Source organism: Macrobrachium nipponense, chromosome 21, assembly GCF_015104395.2.
Source record: "Macrobrachium nipponense isolate FS-2020 chromosome 21, ASM1510439v2, whole genome shotgun sequence".
NCBI lineage: Eukaryota > Metazoa > Arthropoda > Malacostraca > Decapoda > Palaemonidae > Macrobrachium > Macrobrachium nipponense.
Window position 1 is genome coordinate 18473759 of NC_087212.1, and position 15157 is coordinate 18488915.

General features: G+C 38.4%; 1 protein-coding gene across 2 annotated transcripts in view; it reads right to left on the reverse strand.

Moving 5' to 3' along the window:
* Positions 1-15157, reverse strand: part of LOC135197818 (UBX domain-containing protein 4-like) — a 186552-nt gene that overhangs the window by 76421 nt on the left and 94974 nt on the right. For both annotated transcript variants that reach the window (XM_064224951.1, XM_064224952.1), the window contains exon 6: positions 10136-10227. In XM_064224951.1, the coding sequence (XP_064081021.1) occupies positions 10136-10227 (92 nt within the window). The remainder of the gene's footprint in view (positions 1-10135; positions 10228-15157) is intronic.

Genomic DNA, 15157 nt, shown 5'->3' on the forward strand with positions numbered 1-15157 from the left:
CTGTCATATATCCCAATATGATAATGAAATTTTTTTCATTTCTGATGGTTGCATACTAAACTTCAGGCAATGACAAAAAAAAAAAGGAGCCAAAAATGAACTCTTAATCTTGATAACTAAGCGTGCTGTGATTTAAAAAAAAAAAAAAAATTTTCAGCTTCGGTGCTCACTCACGAACGCCACCGGCATACGGGAGAAGATTTTTAAAATACCGCTTCGGCATTTAAGGGTTAATGGTGTCCAGACCCAGATACTCTTGGCCACTTTGTCACAATATCTATCTATCTATCTATCTATCTATCTATCTATCTATCTATATATATATATATAATATATATTATATATATATATATTATATTTATCTATACACACAATGTTCCCCCCGTATTTGCGGGGGATGTGTACCAGACACCCCCGCGAATAGTTAAAACCTGCGAATAGTTAAAACCTGCGAATAGTTAAAACCACCACTAAAAATGCTTATAACTGCCTATCTTGAAAGTTCAGATGCCAAATGTATACCTTTAATAACATCCTACTTCAAATATACCTAAAATTACTAACCTAATACTGCATTAATCTTTGAGGTTATATATTAATATCATTTTAAAGTCATCTTAAACAGTTTACCATTAAAAATATATACCTACAGCAAATAACAGAGAGAGAGAGAGAGAGACCAATGAATGGCAACATCATATATTTGACCCTCAAGAGTGAAATTATGAATTATTTCTGAGACAGAGAGAATAATTAATGGGGCGAGAGAGAGAGATAGAGAGAGAGAGAGAGAGAGAGAGAGAGAGAGAGAGAGAGAGGGGAAATAACTCCTAGACTCCGCTTCCTCCCCTCCACCAATTCGTATATCAAACTCATTACTCCCCCGCCCATGTTCCTCCAAGTGGATAAAAAGACTGGGAATCGCTATTTTTAATTAATCTTATTAATGTTTGAAAATTAGTTATAAGGTAAATCATTTATTTACACTACAAAACATATAAACATACGTGAGAGAGAGAGAGAGAGAGAGAGAGAGAGAGAGAGAGAGAGAGAGAGAGAGAGAGAGAGAGAGAGAGAATGTTATTGTTACTGTTTAATCTCATTAAACGTAATATTATTTGTAAACTAGTACTGTATATTATTATTTTACCATAAAATGTAGTAATGTCCTTAAAGATATACTTATACATACACTTCCAGCCAAACAGAGGGCGAGAGTTACCACTAGCGCATGCTAGTATCTCGTGTGGCAAGAGAGAGAGAGAGAGAGAGAGAGAGAGAGAGAGAGAGAGAGAGAGAGAGAGAGAGAGAGGGTTGTCCTTATTTAAAAGAGTGAAATGGATAGATTATTGTACTTCTTTAAAATACTATCACATGGTGTTTTTGAGATAGTTAGATTATTAATTATTATTATTATGCAAAAAATATTAATAAATATACACATGTACCATAGAAATTATCTCATATCAGCAATGATCCGTAGATGGCAACACTCGCTCCCCACTGGATTTGACAGTTGGAACCCAGCCAACCAAGCTGGCTACGTGTTCTAAAAACAAGACACGGGGTTAAATGCATTTTCTTTTATTCTTACATAATTCCTTTTATTTATAAACTAAAATCTTGCTAATTGACTTTAGTATTTTCTTTAATAAATTTATATTATTGCTGTTTACATTAATATTGATATTTGAAAATTAGTAAATCATCATCCAAAAAACATACATCGCTTTAAGAGAGAGAGAGAGAGAGAGAGAGAGAGAGAGAGAGAGAGAGAGAGAGAGAGAGAGATTATCGTAGTATTTGTAAAATACTTTCACATATGATTTTTGTAATTACAGTTACAGGCGGTCCCCGGGTTACGACGGTTCCGGCTTACGACGTTCCGAGGTTACGACGCTTTTTCTTAAATATTCAATGGAAAAATCCGTCCTGGGTTACGACGCTTGTTCCGAGGTTACGACGCTGACGCTTCCGACGCTCCGAGTTAACGACGCTTTCAAAAAACGCATACTATGATAAAAATCCTTCATAGTTTAGCACAGTATATTAATAAAAATAAGTTTCTGGTTAGATTACAACAAAAATTTTGAGGTTATGATGATTTTCGACACTTTTTATGTCGTATTTTTCTATGTTTTTTAGTGACGCCTCATATGCGGAACTAGTTTCCGAGCGAATGAATACATACTAGCTTGCGGTGCGCAAAGTTTACATATAACAGTCCAAAAACGCAAACAATGAAAAAATAATTGCTTGTTTCCAGTAATAATAACAAAACGAAGTTTCTGGTTAGATTACAACGCAAATTCCAAGTATCCAAAGAGAGACATTATCCAGTAATTTGATCAGAGAGAGAGAGAGAGAGAGAGAGAGAGAGAGAGAGAGAGAGAGAGAGAGAGAGAGAGAGAGAGAGAGAGAGAGGTGTCTTCCAACGCTCCGAGTTTAGGACAGAGAAGTGTTCGTTTCGTTAAACGGCCTCTGACTCATGCCAGTAAATGTTTTGTTGATACTAATAATATAAGCCTATTTAAAGATACGTTTACTTTAATTAGTCTATATGATACGTAAATAGTAATCAACTGTTCTTGTAGTCCTCAAGATTTGGCAAAATCGAAGTATCCAAAGAGACACATTATCCAGTACACTGGAACCTTGACATACGAATTTAATTTGTTCCGTTACCATCGTCGTATATCAAAACAGTTGTATCTCAAAGCATTTTTTCCCATTTAAAATAATGTAATATGTATTAATCCGTTCTAGCAATATGAAACCACACCTAAACACAGCTAAATTACATATAATATACACAATTTATACACAAATAAACGAGTAATAACACACATAATGATAAAATAACATAGCAATGTGATAAATGATAATAAATGTTAATAAAATCAATTAAAAAAAAGAAAGGAGTTTTACTTACCACAACGAAAGATGACGTAAGGCCAGCAGGGGGAGGAGGTAGGGAAAGGTGGCAGGGAACGATTTGTTCTCTTTTTATTTACGTATGTACACTAATAACTACGTAATAAACACAAATGAAATAACATTGCTAAACTAATTTTTATTTATTTTTTTAATCAGTTCGTAGTTTAGAAATAATGGTGATGCCTTTGGAAGGTTTTTATAGCTTCCTTTTGCTTGATGATCGTGGATATTGCAGAAGGATTTCGACCATACTCGTTTGCCAAATCGACGATACAAACGCCACGTTCATGCTTTGCTATAATTTCATGTTTTGCTTCCATCGAAATAATTCTCTTGGGTTTTTTCTTATCACCTGCTTTGTCCTTATCTTTGGGACCCACGGTTAATAATAAAATAGACAAAATAACACGAAAAATAGGCACAAATACAACGAACTAAACAACGACGTATTAACGATGCAGCACCAACAAACAGACTGAACGCCATTTATCGGTCGCCTATACAACTATCACATCGTAAAATCGCATCTCAAATATTTCGTTGTATATCAAAGCATATATTTTCGCAAATTTTCTGTTGTATCTCAAAATATTCGTATATTAGGGCAATCGTATGAGAGAGAGAGAGAGAGAGAGAGAGAGAGAGAGAGAGAGAGAGAGAGAGAGAGAGAGAGAGAGAGAGAGAGAGAGAGAGATGTCTTGGCAACAATTTTCTCGGGGATTGACGTAACGTTTATTTTCTGAACAGATATGACAGAGAAGTGTCGTTTCATTAAACAGCCTCTCACTCATGCCAGGAAATGTTTTGTTGATACTAATATATAAGCCTATTTAAAGATACGTTTACTTTAATTAGTCTATATGATACATAAATAGTAATCAACTGTTCTTGTAGCCCTCAAGATTTGGCAAAATCACTCCAGGTTGTACATAAAACTTCAAGAATGTAGTGTCACCAGAGGATTACAATAGTTTTTACCTTCAAGGAACCAGATTTTTCATTTTTTTTTATGAAAATAACTCCAGGTTGTACATCAAAAAACCACAGGAAACAACATGTAGTGTAAAACCAAAGGATTACAAGTAAGGTTTTTATAACTTTTTATTAGTTTAAGACATATTTCCAAACGTCGTTCCGGCTTACGACGATTTTCGGGTTACGACGCGTCTCAAGAACGGAACCCCCGTCGTAACCCGGGGACTGCCTGTATTATTATTATTATTATTATTTGAAAATATTAATAAACATATTACGCATATATGTACCATAAAAATCTCTCATCTCAGTAAAAGAGAGAGAGAGAGAGAGAGGGGGGGGTGGAAATTTCATGTGCACTTGGTGGTAACAACAAATCAGCTCCTTCCCCCTCCGGTCACTTAACTTGATACGTATATCTGAGTTTTAGTACCTGGAGTTAGAGAAAGAATCTGACTGGGATTTTCTCAGTTCTTTCCATAATTTTTAATTTAATTTAAAGCTAAAAATCTTACTAATTCACTATGGGTATTTCTTAATGAATTGATATTATTGCTGTATAAATTAATATTAATATTTGAAAATAGTAAATCATTTATTTATCATACAAAAAACATACATCTTTGTAGTAGAGAGAGAGAGAGAGAGAGAGACGAGAGAGAGAGAGAGAGAGAGAGAGAGAGAGAGAGAGAGAGAGTTATTATTTTTATTATGTGATATAATTTAAACTTATTAAACTTACTAATGCAGTATTAATCAAAATTAATATTTGAAAATTAGTAAATAATTTTTGTATCATAAAAATGTATTTAGTCATGAAAATAAACATCAAAATACACGAATTAGTGATTATTTTCGTCGGAAAAATTCCGCGAATGGCGAGTCCGTCCGCGAATAATTTCTAGATAGGTTCCAAAGAAAAATCCGCGAATGTGTGAGTCCGCGAATCCGGAGAACAAGAATAAGGGGGGACTCACACATTCGCGGATTTTTCTTTGGAACCTATCTAGAAATTATTCGCGGACGGACTCGCCCATTCGCGGAATTTTCCGACGAAAATAATCACTAATTAGTAAATTTTGATGTTTATTTTCATGACTAAATACATTTTTATGATACAAAAATGATTTACTAATTTTCAAATATTAATTTTGATTAATACTGTATTAGTAAGTTTAATAAGTTTAAATGATATCACATAATAAAAATAATAATTCTCTCTCTCTCTCTCTCTCTCTCTCTACTACAAAGATGTATGTTTTTTTTGTATGATAAATAAATTATTTACTATTTTCAAAATATTAATATTAATTTATACAGCAATAATATCAATTCATTTAAGAAAATACCAAAGTGAATTAGTAAGATTTTAGCTTATAAATTTAAAAATTATGGAAGAATGAAGGAAATCCCAGCCAGATTCTTTCTCTAACTCCAGGTACTAAAATTCTGATATACATATCAAGTTAAGACTGGAGGGGGAAGGAGCTGATTTGTTGCTGCCATTAAGTGCTCATGAATTTCCACCCCCCCCCCTCTCTCTCTCTCTCTCGTCTCTCCTCTCTCTCTCTCTCTCTCTCGTCTCTCTCTCTCATCTCTCTCCTCTCTCTCTCTCTCTCTCCTCTCTCTCTCTTTTACTGAGATGAGAGATTTTTTATGGTACATGTATGTGTATATGTTTATTAATATTTTCAAATAATAATAATAATAGTAATAACTAATAACTGTAATTACAAAAATCATAGTGAAAGTATTTTACAAATACTACGATAATCTCTCTCTCTCTCTCTTCTCTCTCTCTCTCTCTCTCGTCTCTCTCTCTCTCTCGTCTCTCTCTCTCTCTCTCTCTTAAAGCGATGTATATTTTTTTTGGATGATGATTTACTAATTTTCAAATATCAATATTAATGTAAACAGCAATAATTTTTAAATATCAATATTAATGTAAACAGCAATAAATATAAATTCATTAAAGAAAATACTAAAGTGAATTAGCAAGATTTTAGTTTATAAATAAAAGAATTATGTAAGAATAAAAGAAAATGCATTTAACCCCGTGTCTTGTTACGTAGCCAGCCTTGGTTGGCTGGGTTTCCAACTGTCAAATCCAGTGTTGCCATCTACGGATCATTGAAATTCTCTCTCTCTTTCTCTTTTGCTGATATGAGATAATTTCTATGGTACATGTGTATATTTATTAATATTTTTGCATAATAACAATAATAATAATAATATTAATATAACTAATCTCAAAATTCACATGTGATAGTATTTTAAAGAAGTACAATAATCTATCCATTTCACTCTTTTAAATAAGGACAACCCTCTCTCTCTCTCTTCTCTCTCTCGCTCTCTCTCTCTCTCTCTCTCTCCACACGAGTACTAGCATGCGCTAGTGGTAACTCTCGCCCTCTGTTTGGGCTGGAAGTGTATGTATAAGTATATCTTTAAGGACAGTTACTACATATGGTAAAATAATAATATACAGTACTAGTTTTTTACAAATAATATTACTTTAATGAGATTAAACAGTAAACAATAACGTTCTCTCTCTCTCTCACGTATGTTTATTTGTTTTGTAGTGTAAATAAATGATTTACCTTATAAACTAATTTTCAAAATGGAGTTAATGATATTAAATTAAAAATAGCGATTCCCAGTCATTTTATCCACTTGGAGGAACATGGGCGGGGGAGTAATGAGTTTGATATATGAATTGGTGGAGGGGAGGAAGCGGAGTCTAGGAGTTATTCTCTCTCTCTCTCTCTCTCTCTCTCTCTCCCCCTCCCCTCTCCCTCCCTCCTTCTTCTCTCTCTCCTAACTACCTCTCTCTCGCTCTCTCTCTCTCTCTATCTCTCTCATTTTCTCTCTCTCTCCAATTATTATTCTCTCTGTCTCAGAAATAATTCATAATTTCACTCTTGAGGGGTCAAATATGATTGTTGCATTCATTGGTCCTCTTCTTCTCTCTCTCTCTCTCTCTCTCTCTCGTCTCTCTCTCTCTCCTCTCTCTCTCTCTCTCTCTGTTATATGCTGTAGGTATATATTTTTAATGGTAAAATGTTTAAGATGACTTTAAAATGATATTAATATATAACCTCAAAGATTAATGCAGTAATAGGTTAGTAATTTTAGGTATATTTGAAGTAGGATGTTATTAAAGGTATACATTTGGCATCTGAACTTTCAAGATAGGCAGTTATAAGCATTTTTAGTGGTGGTTTTAACTATTCGCGGGTTTTAACTATTCACGGGGGTGTCTGGTACACATCCCCCGCGAATACGGGGGGAACACTGTGTATATATATGTATATATGTATATATGTATATATGTATATATATATATATATATATATATATATATATATATATATATATATATATATATATATATATATATATATATATATATACAGTTGGGTAAAAATGATTGACGCCGTCAATTATTTTTGCCAAAAAGGGCAGCACGTTCTCGAATCCAGTATTGGCCGAATTAAATGTCGTAACATACGTCTGGCAATCACGTACCCTTCATTTTCCCTCTCACAAGCACCCGCCCCCCCTACCCTTGATGTTGCGTGGGTGGGAGGCCTCTGTTGCCTAGTAACATTACTTTGTGAAACCTGTTTCCACGCATAGTTACCTGTGGTTTTGCAGTGTAGTGCTGGATTATGCCGGGTAATAAGCACATTACTGAAACACAGGTTGCTCAGGTAGTTGCTTTATACAAGCAAAAAGTGTCAACCTCCGAAAATGCTGCTAGTGTCGGTGTGACAGTCGAACTGCCCAGCAATGATTTAAAAGTTCAAGGATGGGGGCGAGACGGGCCCAACCCCAGGTTGGAACATTCGACAGGGAGAAAGAGGAAACTAACCAACAGAGACCAGATTTTCTTATTTCTTCGAATTGCTATTGGGAAGAATCCAAGGGCTTCCTCTAAACAGCTGAAAGAGCAAAACAAGGAAATCTTGAGTCATGTCTGTGCCAGAACCTAAGAAAGTACATAAAGGACGGCTTAGGCTACCGTTGTCTTGCTGCCAAGAAAAAACCGCTCCTGACGAGGTGTCACATTAGGAATCGCCTTTCATATGCTAGGCGTATGTTGAAGAATTTAACCCTCCAGCACTTTAAAAGGATCCTTTATAGTGACGAAGTCACATTCGGAGTGTCCTCAGGCCATTCAAGGAAGGTTTACCGATCCCGTAGTAGTGACCCTTACCGGGAGAAGTACGTGAATATGACCACGAAGCACCCTAATTCTTTGATGTTCTGGGGTTGCTTTTCATACCACGGTAAAGGGGCGTTGGTAACACTGCCCAAGAAGTTTACATATGAACCAGTACAACTAATCTGAGCTGAACCAGTACAACTACTCTGAGCTGTTAATGGAATATTTGGTACCGTCAATGGATCAAATGTAAGGCAAAGGTGTTCATGCAGGACGGTGCCCCTTGTCATAGGGCAAAAACAGTCACAGATCTCCTTAAATTCTGTAAATCCCTTTTCTTGGGTGACTGGCCTTGGCAATAGCCCCGATCTCAATCCCATTGAGAATTTGTGTGGGCATCATCAAAGCACAATTAAGGGACCGCGACACCTGCAGTCTCGAGAAACTAGAGAGAGAGGTCGAGACATTTGGGAGAACTTTCCCGAAACCATCCTTGAAAACTTAGCCAAGAGTGTTCCAGGACGACTTCAAGCAGTTAAAAAGAAGCTATGGGGGTCGCACCAAGTATTAGAACCCTTAAAAAACATCAATCAAGCACATCACAGCATTCGTAGTGAATAAGTATTCCGAGGTATTGCGTGCATGCAGTAGGATCTATAGGACGCGTCAATCATTTTTACCCAAACTGTATATATATATATATAGATATATATATGTATATATATATATATATATATATATATATATATTCACACACCCCTTCGTCACAGTCAGCTGCAGAAAATCCAATGCTTAAGTCCATCAAGTATTAATTTAGAAAAATATATACTGTACAGGCAGTCCCCAGCTTACGAAGGGTTCGGCTTACAACGTTCCGACGTTACGGCGCTTCCCAATTATATTTATCAAAAATTAAATTATTTCCAGGTTTACGACATGTCCCAGGGTTATGGCGCTTACGGCGCCGATCTAACAGAAGAAATATGACTCCAAGAATGCAAAATAATCAATATTCTAAGTTTATTTTTCATGAAAAATGTAATAAAAATGCAGTTTACATAGTTTTTAAGCACCTAAAGCATTAAAAGTAAGGTTTTCTGAGGATTTTTAACGATTTTCCTGCTTAGGACGATTTTCGGCTTACGCCATGTCTCAAGAACGGAACCCCGTCATAAGCCAGGGACTGCCTGTATGTGAATATTACATACGCTAATTTTATATCTTGCATATGATGCAACCCCCTTAAAATTAGCTATAAAATTAAGTCTTCAAAAGTCGCATGATACGCGAGTATATGTATATATATAGGTAGTACACAACGAGACTTATCTAAGTCCTATATCAACTTAAAAACACTTCGTATAATGAAAAATAACCCTTTCCCATATAATAGAATATCCAGAAATTCACGTATGCTAACTAGACGCAAGAGAATCACTCTGAATCTAGTTAAATACAGTGAAATAAACTAACTGTATAATTGCCCTCAGCTGATTTCCAAACCAAAACATTGATTACTGCTTGTAATTTATAATACAATAGTATTTCATGTGAGAATTCATACATTGTTATTGGATACAGTGAAGTAATGTGTAACTTTTAAAAAAACCATGGAAAAGATATTTTTTATTTTTATATTTTATAATACTACTATGATACTAATATGTGAATATTACATATGCTAATTTGATATCTTGTGTATGATGCAACCCCCCTTAAAATTAGCTATAAAATTAAGTCTTCAATAGTCACATGATAAGCAAGTAGTATATACAGTAATTTTGTGCTTTTGAAGATTAGCTGAAGTTTCATTTTCTTCTTGACTTTGTGAAATTCAGACAATACTGATGCTGACTCCAATGCTTTGCTATGAAGATTATTGGTGAAATCACTGAACCAAATTACACAACATCACTGGTCAAATTTTGGCAGAGAGCTAATCATGTAAAACAGGGTGATGATGTGTTACCCCAAGCAAGATTTAATTACACTTAACCTTGGTATTCAATTATCACAATGGTAAAGAAATTCAGTTTGAAAACCAGTACCACTTACTTCTGCAGATTCCTCTACTTTCTTGGCCTGTTTCTCTGCCAACAAAATTTTGGCCCTCTCAACTTTTTCGTCTAGTGGGACTTCAGAAGACACTGAAATAATAAAATGACTACAGGTAATGAAAATTACACTTGAATTAAGTAGAGTTAATGAACCATTGATTCTATAATAAATAGTTCACTAATCCTCAGTTTAACAAACACTGACAACTGGATGCACACAATGAAAACTTAAATTCAGGTCTAAGGACTAAGCAAAATTTCAAATATGCTCTGATTATTTGGGCTACTTTGAGCATGATATAAAATAAAATCTTGAAGTTAATGATCATAGTATGACAAATTTTAAATCACTTTGTATTTTTCATAACTAACAAACCTTCCTCTCAACACAGGGATAAATTCTCCAGAACCAGCAGGAGTCCAGCCCAGGAAAGAATGAGGGGTGGCTTGAGGTGGGACATATACTTTAAGACAAAGTTTGTTAAGTTATGAAAAATATATTTAAAATTTGTCATTTGTTCATATATAGCACAAACTTTGGTCTTAAATGTAGGGAAGACTTACACTTGCAGGGAGGATAAGAAAGTCATAGAACCGACTGGAGGTTTGGACCACCCTGGGCTCACTTCCTGGCCAAAGGTAGGACATAGGAAGGAGTCTTTAGCCTTTGATCTGTAGAGCACAAGTCTGCTGAACAGCCAGACATCTGAGTTAATAGACTGATCTGTAAAGCACAAGTCTACTGAACAGTCAGACATCTGAGCTAATAGACTATGTAAATGGATATCTACAATGTGTCTTGAGGATGGCAATGATGATCTCTGTCTTGGATTAGCTTTACCTGAGAACTTGTGAAGCCTAGCCAGTCATCGAGGTATCTCCAAATGTGTATTCTGTGAAAATGAGCCCAGGTTGAGACGAGGCCGAACACTCTTATGAACACCTGTAGGGCAGTTGATAGGCTGAAGCAAAGAACCTCGTAGGCTGAAGTGAAGAAACTTCCTGGATGATTGGTGAATTGGAATCTGGGAGTATGCATCCTTGATGTCTATTGAGAGTACGAAGTCATTGTTCCTGATGGCTGCAAGGCCTTGTGTGTGGGGTTTCCATCTTGAACAATGTCTTCCTGAGAAAAGGTTGAGAGTTGACAGGTTTATTACTGGTCTCCAATTGCCCGTTGCTTTGGGAACCAGAAAGATGCGACTGTAGAAAACTGGAGAAGGGTCTTGCACTACCTCCAGAGTTCTTATACCATCATTTTCCTCACTTCCTCTTGTAAAGCCAGAATTTTTGGCGATCCTGGAGCATACGATTGGTAAAGGGGGAGCTCGGAGAGTGGAAGAAATTCGAAGGTCAGTAGGTATCCCACCTGTAGAAAACCTACTATCCAGGTCTCTGCTCTGTACTGCTCCCAATCTGCCCAATGGCTTGCCAGGCAACCACCCCTACTGATGGCAGTGAATGGGGAGGGGTACCCATTCTATTGTCTACCTCCTGTAACTCGTCTCTACCTCCTCTTCTGACATTTGTGCAGTACCATTGCGCCTTGAGGTCTCTTAGGCAATGTGTAAGAAGTAGATTGGAGTCTTGGTTTGAAAGTACCAGCACAAAAAGGACCAGATGATTTCGTGACAGCATGAACCAGGTCTGGATTAGCTTGTCTTGGTTGCAAGGAAACCTTGGAGGTTGCATAAAAACGTCTATGTCGAGATAGTGGTGGAGGAAACAGCTTGAAGGATCTACTGAAGCGGAGTGAATTGTCCTGCTCAGTAACGAGAGAATTCACTTGGATAAGAATGAAATAAGCATGCTTAGAGCATGGTAATTCCAAGGAAGACTTAGCCACTTTCTTAGGTCCAAGACGAGCTTCGAAGCCTAAAGTGTGATCGGAAGAGGTAGCCACAGTCTCTTTAACTAGGTCATTACACCCACAAATAAGCTCAATGACCTCAGCATAGGTTGTCATAAACTATTGGTGATCTTGTCTGGTCAGTTGACTGAGCCAGAGGGAAACAGAACATAATTATTCACCACTAGAGTGTAAGCTCATTCAGGTCTTAGGACTTTCTTGGGGGCCTTTAGATCTGTAGAACTCCTGCAAGTATCTCCTCTTTATCCTCGATGGGGGGAAAGTGTTCTAGTTCAAGGCGCTCCTCCAAGGGTTCACTCGAGTGTTCATATTTGATCTCTACTCGAGCTTGGTTGCATGGGTACATCTACAGGAGTACCCGTTATGGGCTGGTCTTGGCAAACTTGTTGCTGCAGTCACAAGGACAGTGGTCAACTTTCAAGTTTTTGTCATGATTTAGGTACAAGCAGTCTCCAGTTTACTACAGCACTGTTCAAAACATCCATCAGAAATTATTTCCTGGTTTACGATGGAAGAAATATGAATCCAAAAGGGCAAAGTAATATTTAATTTTTTTATGAAAAATGCAATAAAAATGCAGTTTACATAATTTTCAATACATCCAAAGCATTAAAAGTAAAGCTACATACTGAACACTGAAATCAGAATTATTGAACTGGAAGACACTTTCATCCATATGGAACATTTTTACGAGTTACGAAAGGAATTTTCTTTAACCATATAATCCCAGTGGAGCTTAAATATGACATTTCAATAATAAACTCCAAATTTTTTAAAGTAAATTGTGTTTTTCCTAACTATACAAACCTAGGTCCTTTACAATAGGAAATGCTTGAGGCATAGCCTGACATGGCTACTGAAATCTTCAAACAAGGCAGTTTGGTAGTTAACTGCCGGTCCAGTCACTGTTACTCCCTCCAACTTGACAAAAATATTCCAATTTGCTCTCCGCACAGGTAACAGATTGAGCAGTGGCATGAGGTGGGCACTAAGTATAAAAGACCTAGGTTTGTATAGTTAGGAAAAATTAGGAAAAATCCAATTTACTTTAAAAAATTGTGATTTTTTTTCTACATTGGTGATAGGTGGTGATGTCTTGCATTAGAAGACGAAAGATTGCAGGATGGGAGAAATGATATCCCGAGTCGTAGATTTGTTTATTCCAAGCAGCAAAAGGTAAATATGTACAGAGGCTCTGCAGGGCGTGCAGCTCGCACCAAGAGAAGCAAGAAGAATAGCCATGCGCATGTGCGGGGTTCATGATACAGGGCGACACATGCGGATGCGTTCACAATAGGTGATTTTACTAAATACATGGAAATGAATCGTACTGCAATTGCATAGTAAAATATCCATAATTCCACACCTACCCTTCCCCTTTTGCGTTCAAAGAAGTATTTTGAACGTACTAAACAAATTACATGTAGATATGTGCATTATGTAGGCCTGTTCAATCTTGGGGACCTGCGAGGGGCTTTGAAGGGAATTTATGACTTTTACATGACTGGGCTAGGGACCACAGGGAGATCAGAGTTGGGAACTTTGGGGCTGGGCAGTGGATATAGGAAGTGACGGTTCCGACGTAACACTCGACCACTTGGGAGATGGATCTCATACTCGCGTGATCGTTCACTACCCATGACAATCCCAACTGTGTCCCATCGGTGGGATGTTGGGTCCTGGAGACGGACATGTTGGCTCACATTAAGCCTGGGCAGGGGGCGGGCATGGGCGTCATAGTTGCGCTGCACCTGAGCAGCTCTGGCAGCGGCTCGGCGGTCACAGCCATGGGCCTTTTCCTGCCAATCTTCTGTGAATGACTGAGGATGGGCAGGCACACATGTACGGAGAGGGTGACCATACAGTACCTGGGAAGGAGAGCGACCAGACTGGTTGGGTGTATTTCTTAACTCGAGGAGACCACGATCGAAATCCTCGCAATCAATGTTTCCTGTGGGGGCCGTTTTAAGGATCAAGTGCTTGACAGCCTTGACGGCGGCCTCAGCGTGTCCATTAGACTGGGTAATGTGGCGACGAGGTAATGTGGTGTACACCCCAACATTCTGTGAAGTCGGCGAATTCTTTGCTGGTAAACCGAGGTCATCCGTTGGTGCACAGGCGTAAGGGAACACCCACCTCTCTGAAGTAGCGGCAGAAGTGCCGTATGGTCGAGGAGGCAGTAGTGTCACCCTTGCAAGGGACAACCACAGGCCAGCCAGAGAGGCGGTTGGCGACTACAAGAAAGGACTTCCCAGCTACCTGGAAGAAGTCCGCCGATACCGACTCAAAGGGCCTCGATGGATGGTCGTCATTGTGGAGAGGCTCCCGTTGTTGGCTGGGACGCAGGACTTGGCACGGCTCGCAGGCAGCGACGGCGTTGGTGATGTCCGAGTCTATCCCAGGCCAGAAGACGGTTTGTCGAGCCCGACGTTTGGTAGCCTCAACACCACAGTGACTATCATGGAGTCTGGCGAGTGTGTGGCAACGTAGAGCTGCAGGAACTGGTATTCTTGCCCCGTAGAGCACAAGGTTGCCATCAGTAGAGAGGGCTTCTCGCAACTTCCAGTACGGTGATAAGGATGCATGTAGGTCGTAGCGGTTCGTGGGAAACCCAGAACTGATGCAGTCATGAAGGTGAACGTAGGTGGGGTCGGCCTGTGCTGCTATCGACATGTCCTGTAGGGTCCGGTCGGCATCAATGGTTGGGGCATCCTCGTCCTGGGAAGCTGTTGTAGCGTTGATGACAAATCTGACATGTGCCGTTACCTCAGCGCAGCCAGTCATATCCTCAGAGGTGGGGTAGCTGACTGGTGCACGAGAAAGTGCATCTGGGATGCATAGAGACTTGCCGGCGCGCCACACTGCAGTAAATTGATATTGCGACATGCGCTCCTTCATTCGCTGGAGCCGTGGGTTTTCAACCATGTCCAGCGTGTAGCTGTTGATGATAGGCACCAATGGGCAATGGTCGGTTTGCAGGGTGAAGGTTGGCAGTCTTTTGAGGTATAAGCAGCACTTTGTGAGGGCCCAAGATACTGCAAGCATCTCCAGTTCAATCGTTGCATACCTTGTTTCGGCGTCTGCAAGAAAGCAGGATCCACACTGGACTACTCGGAGATGTCCAGATCCATGGTCCTGGAGGAGAGCGTA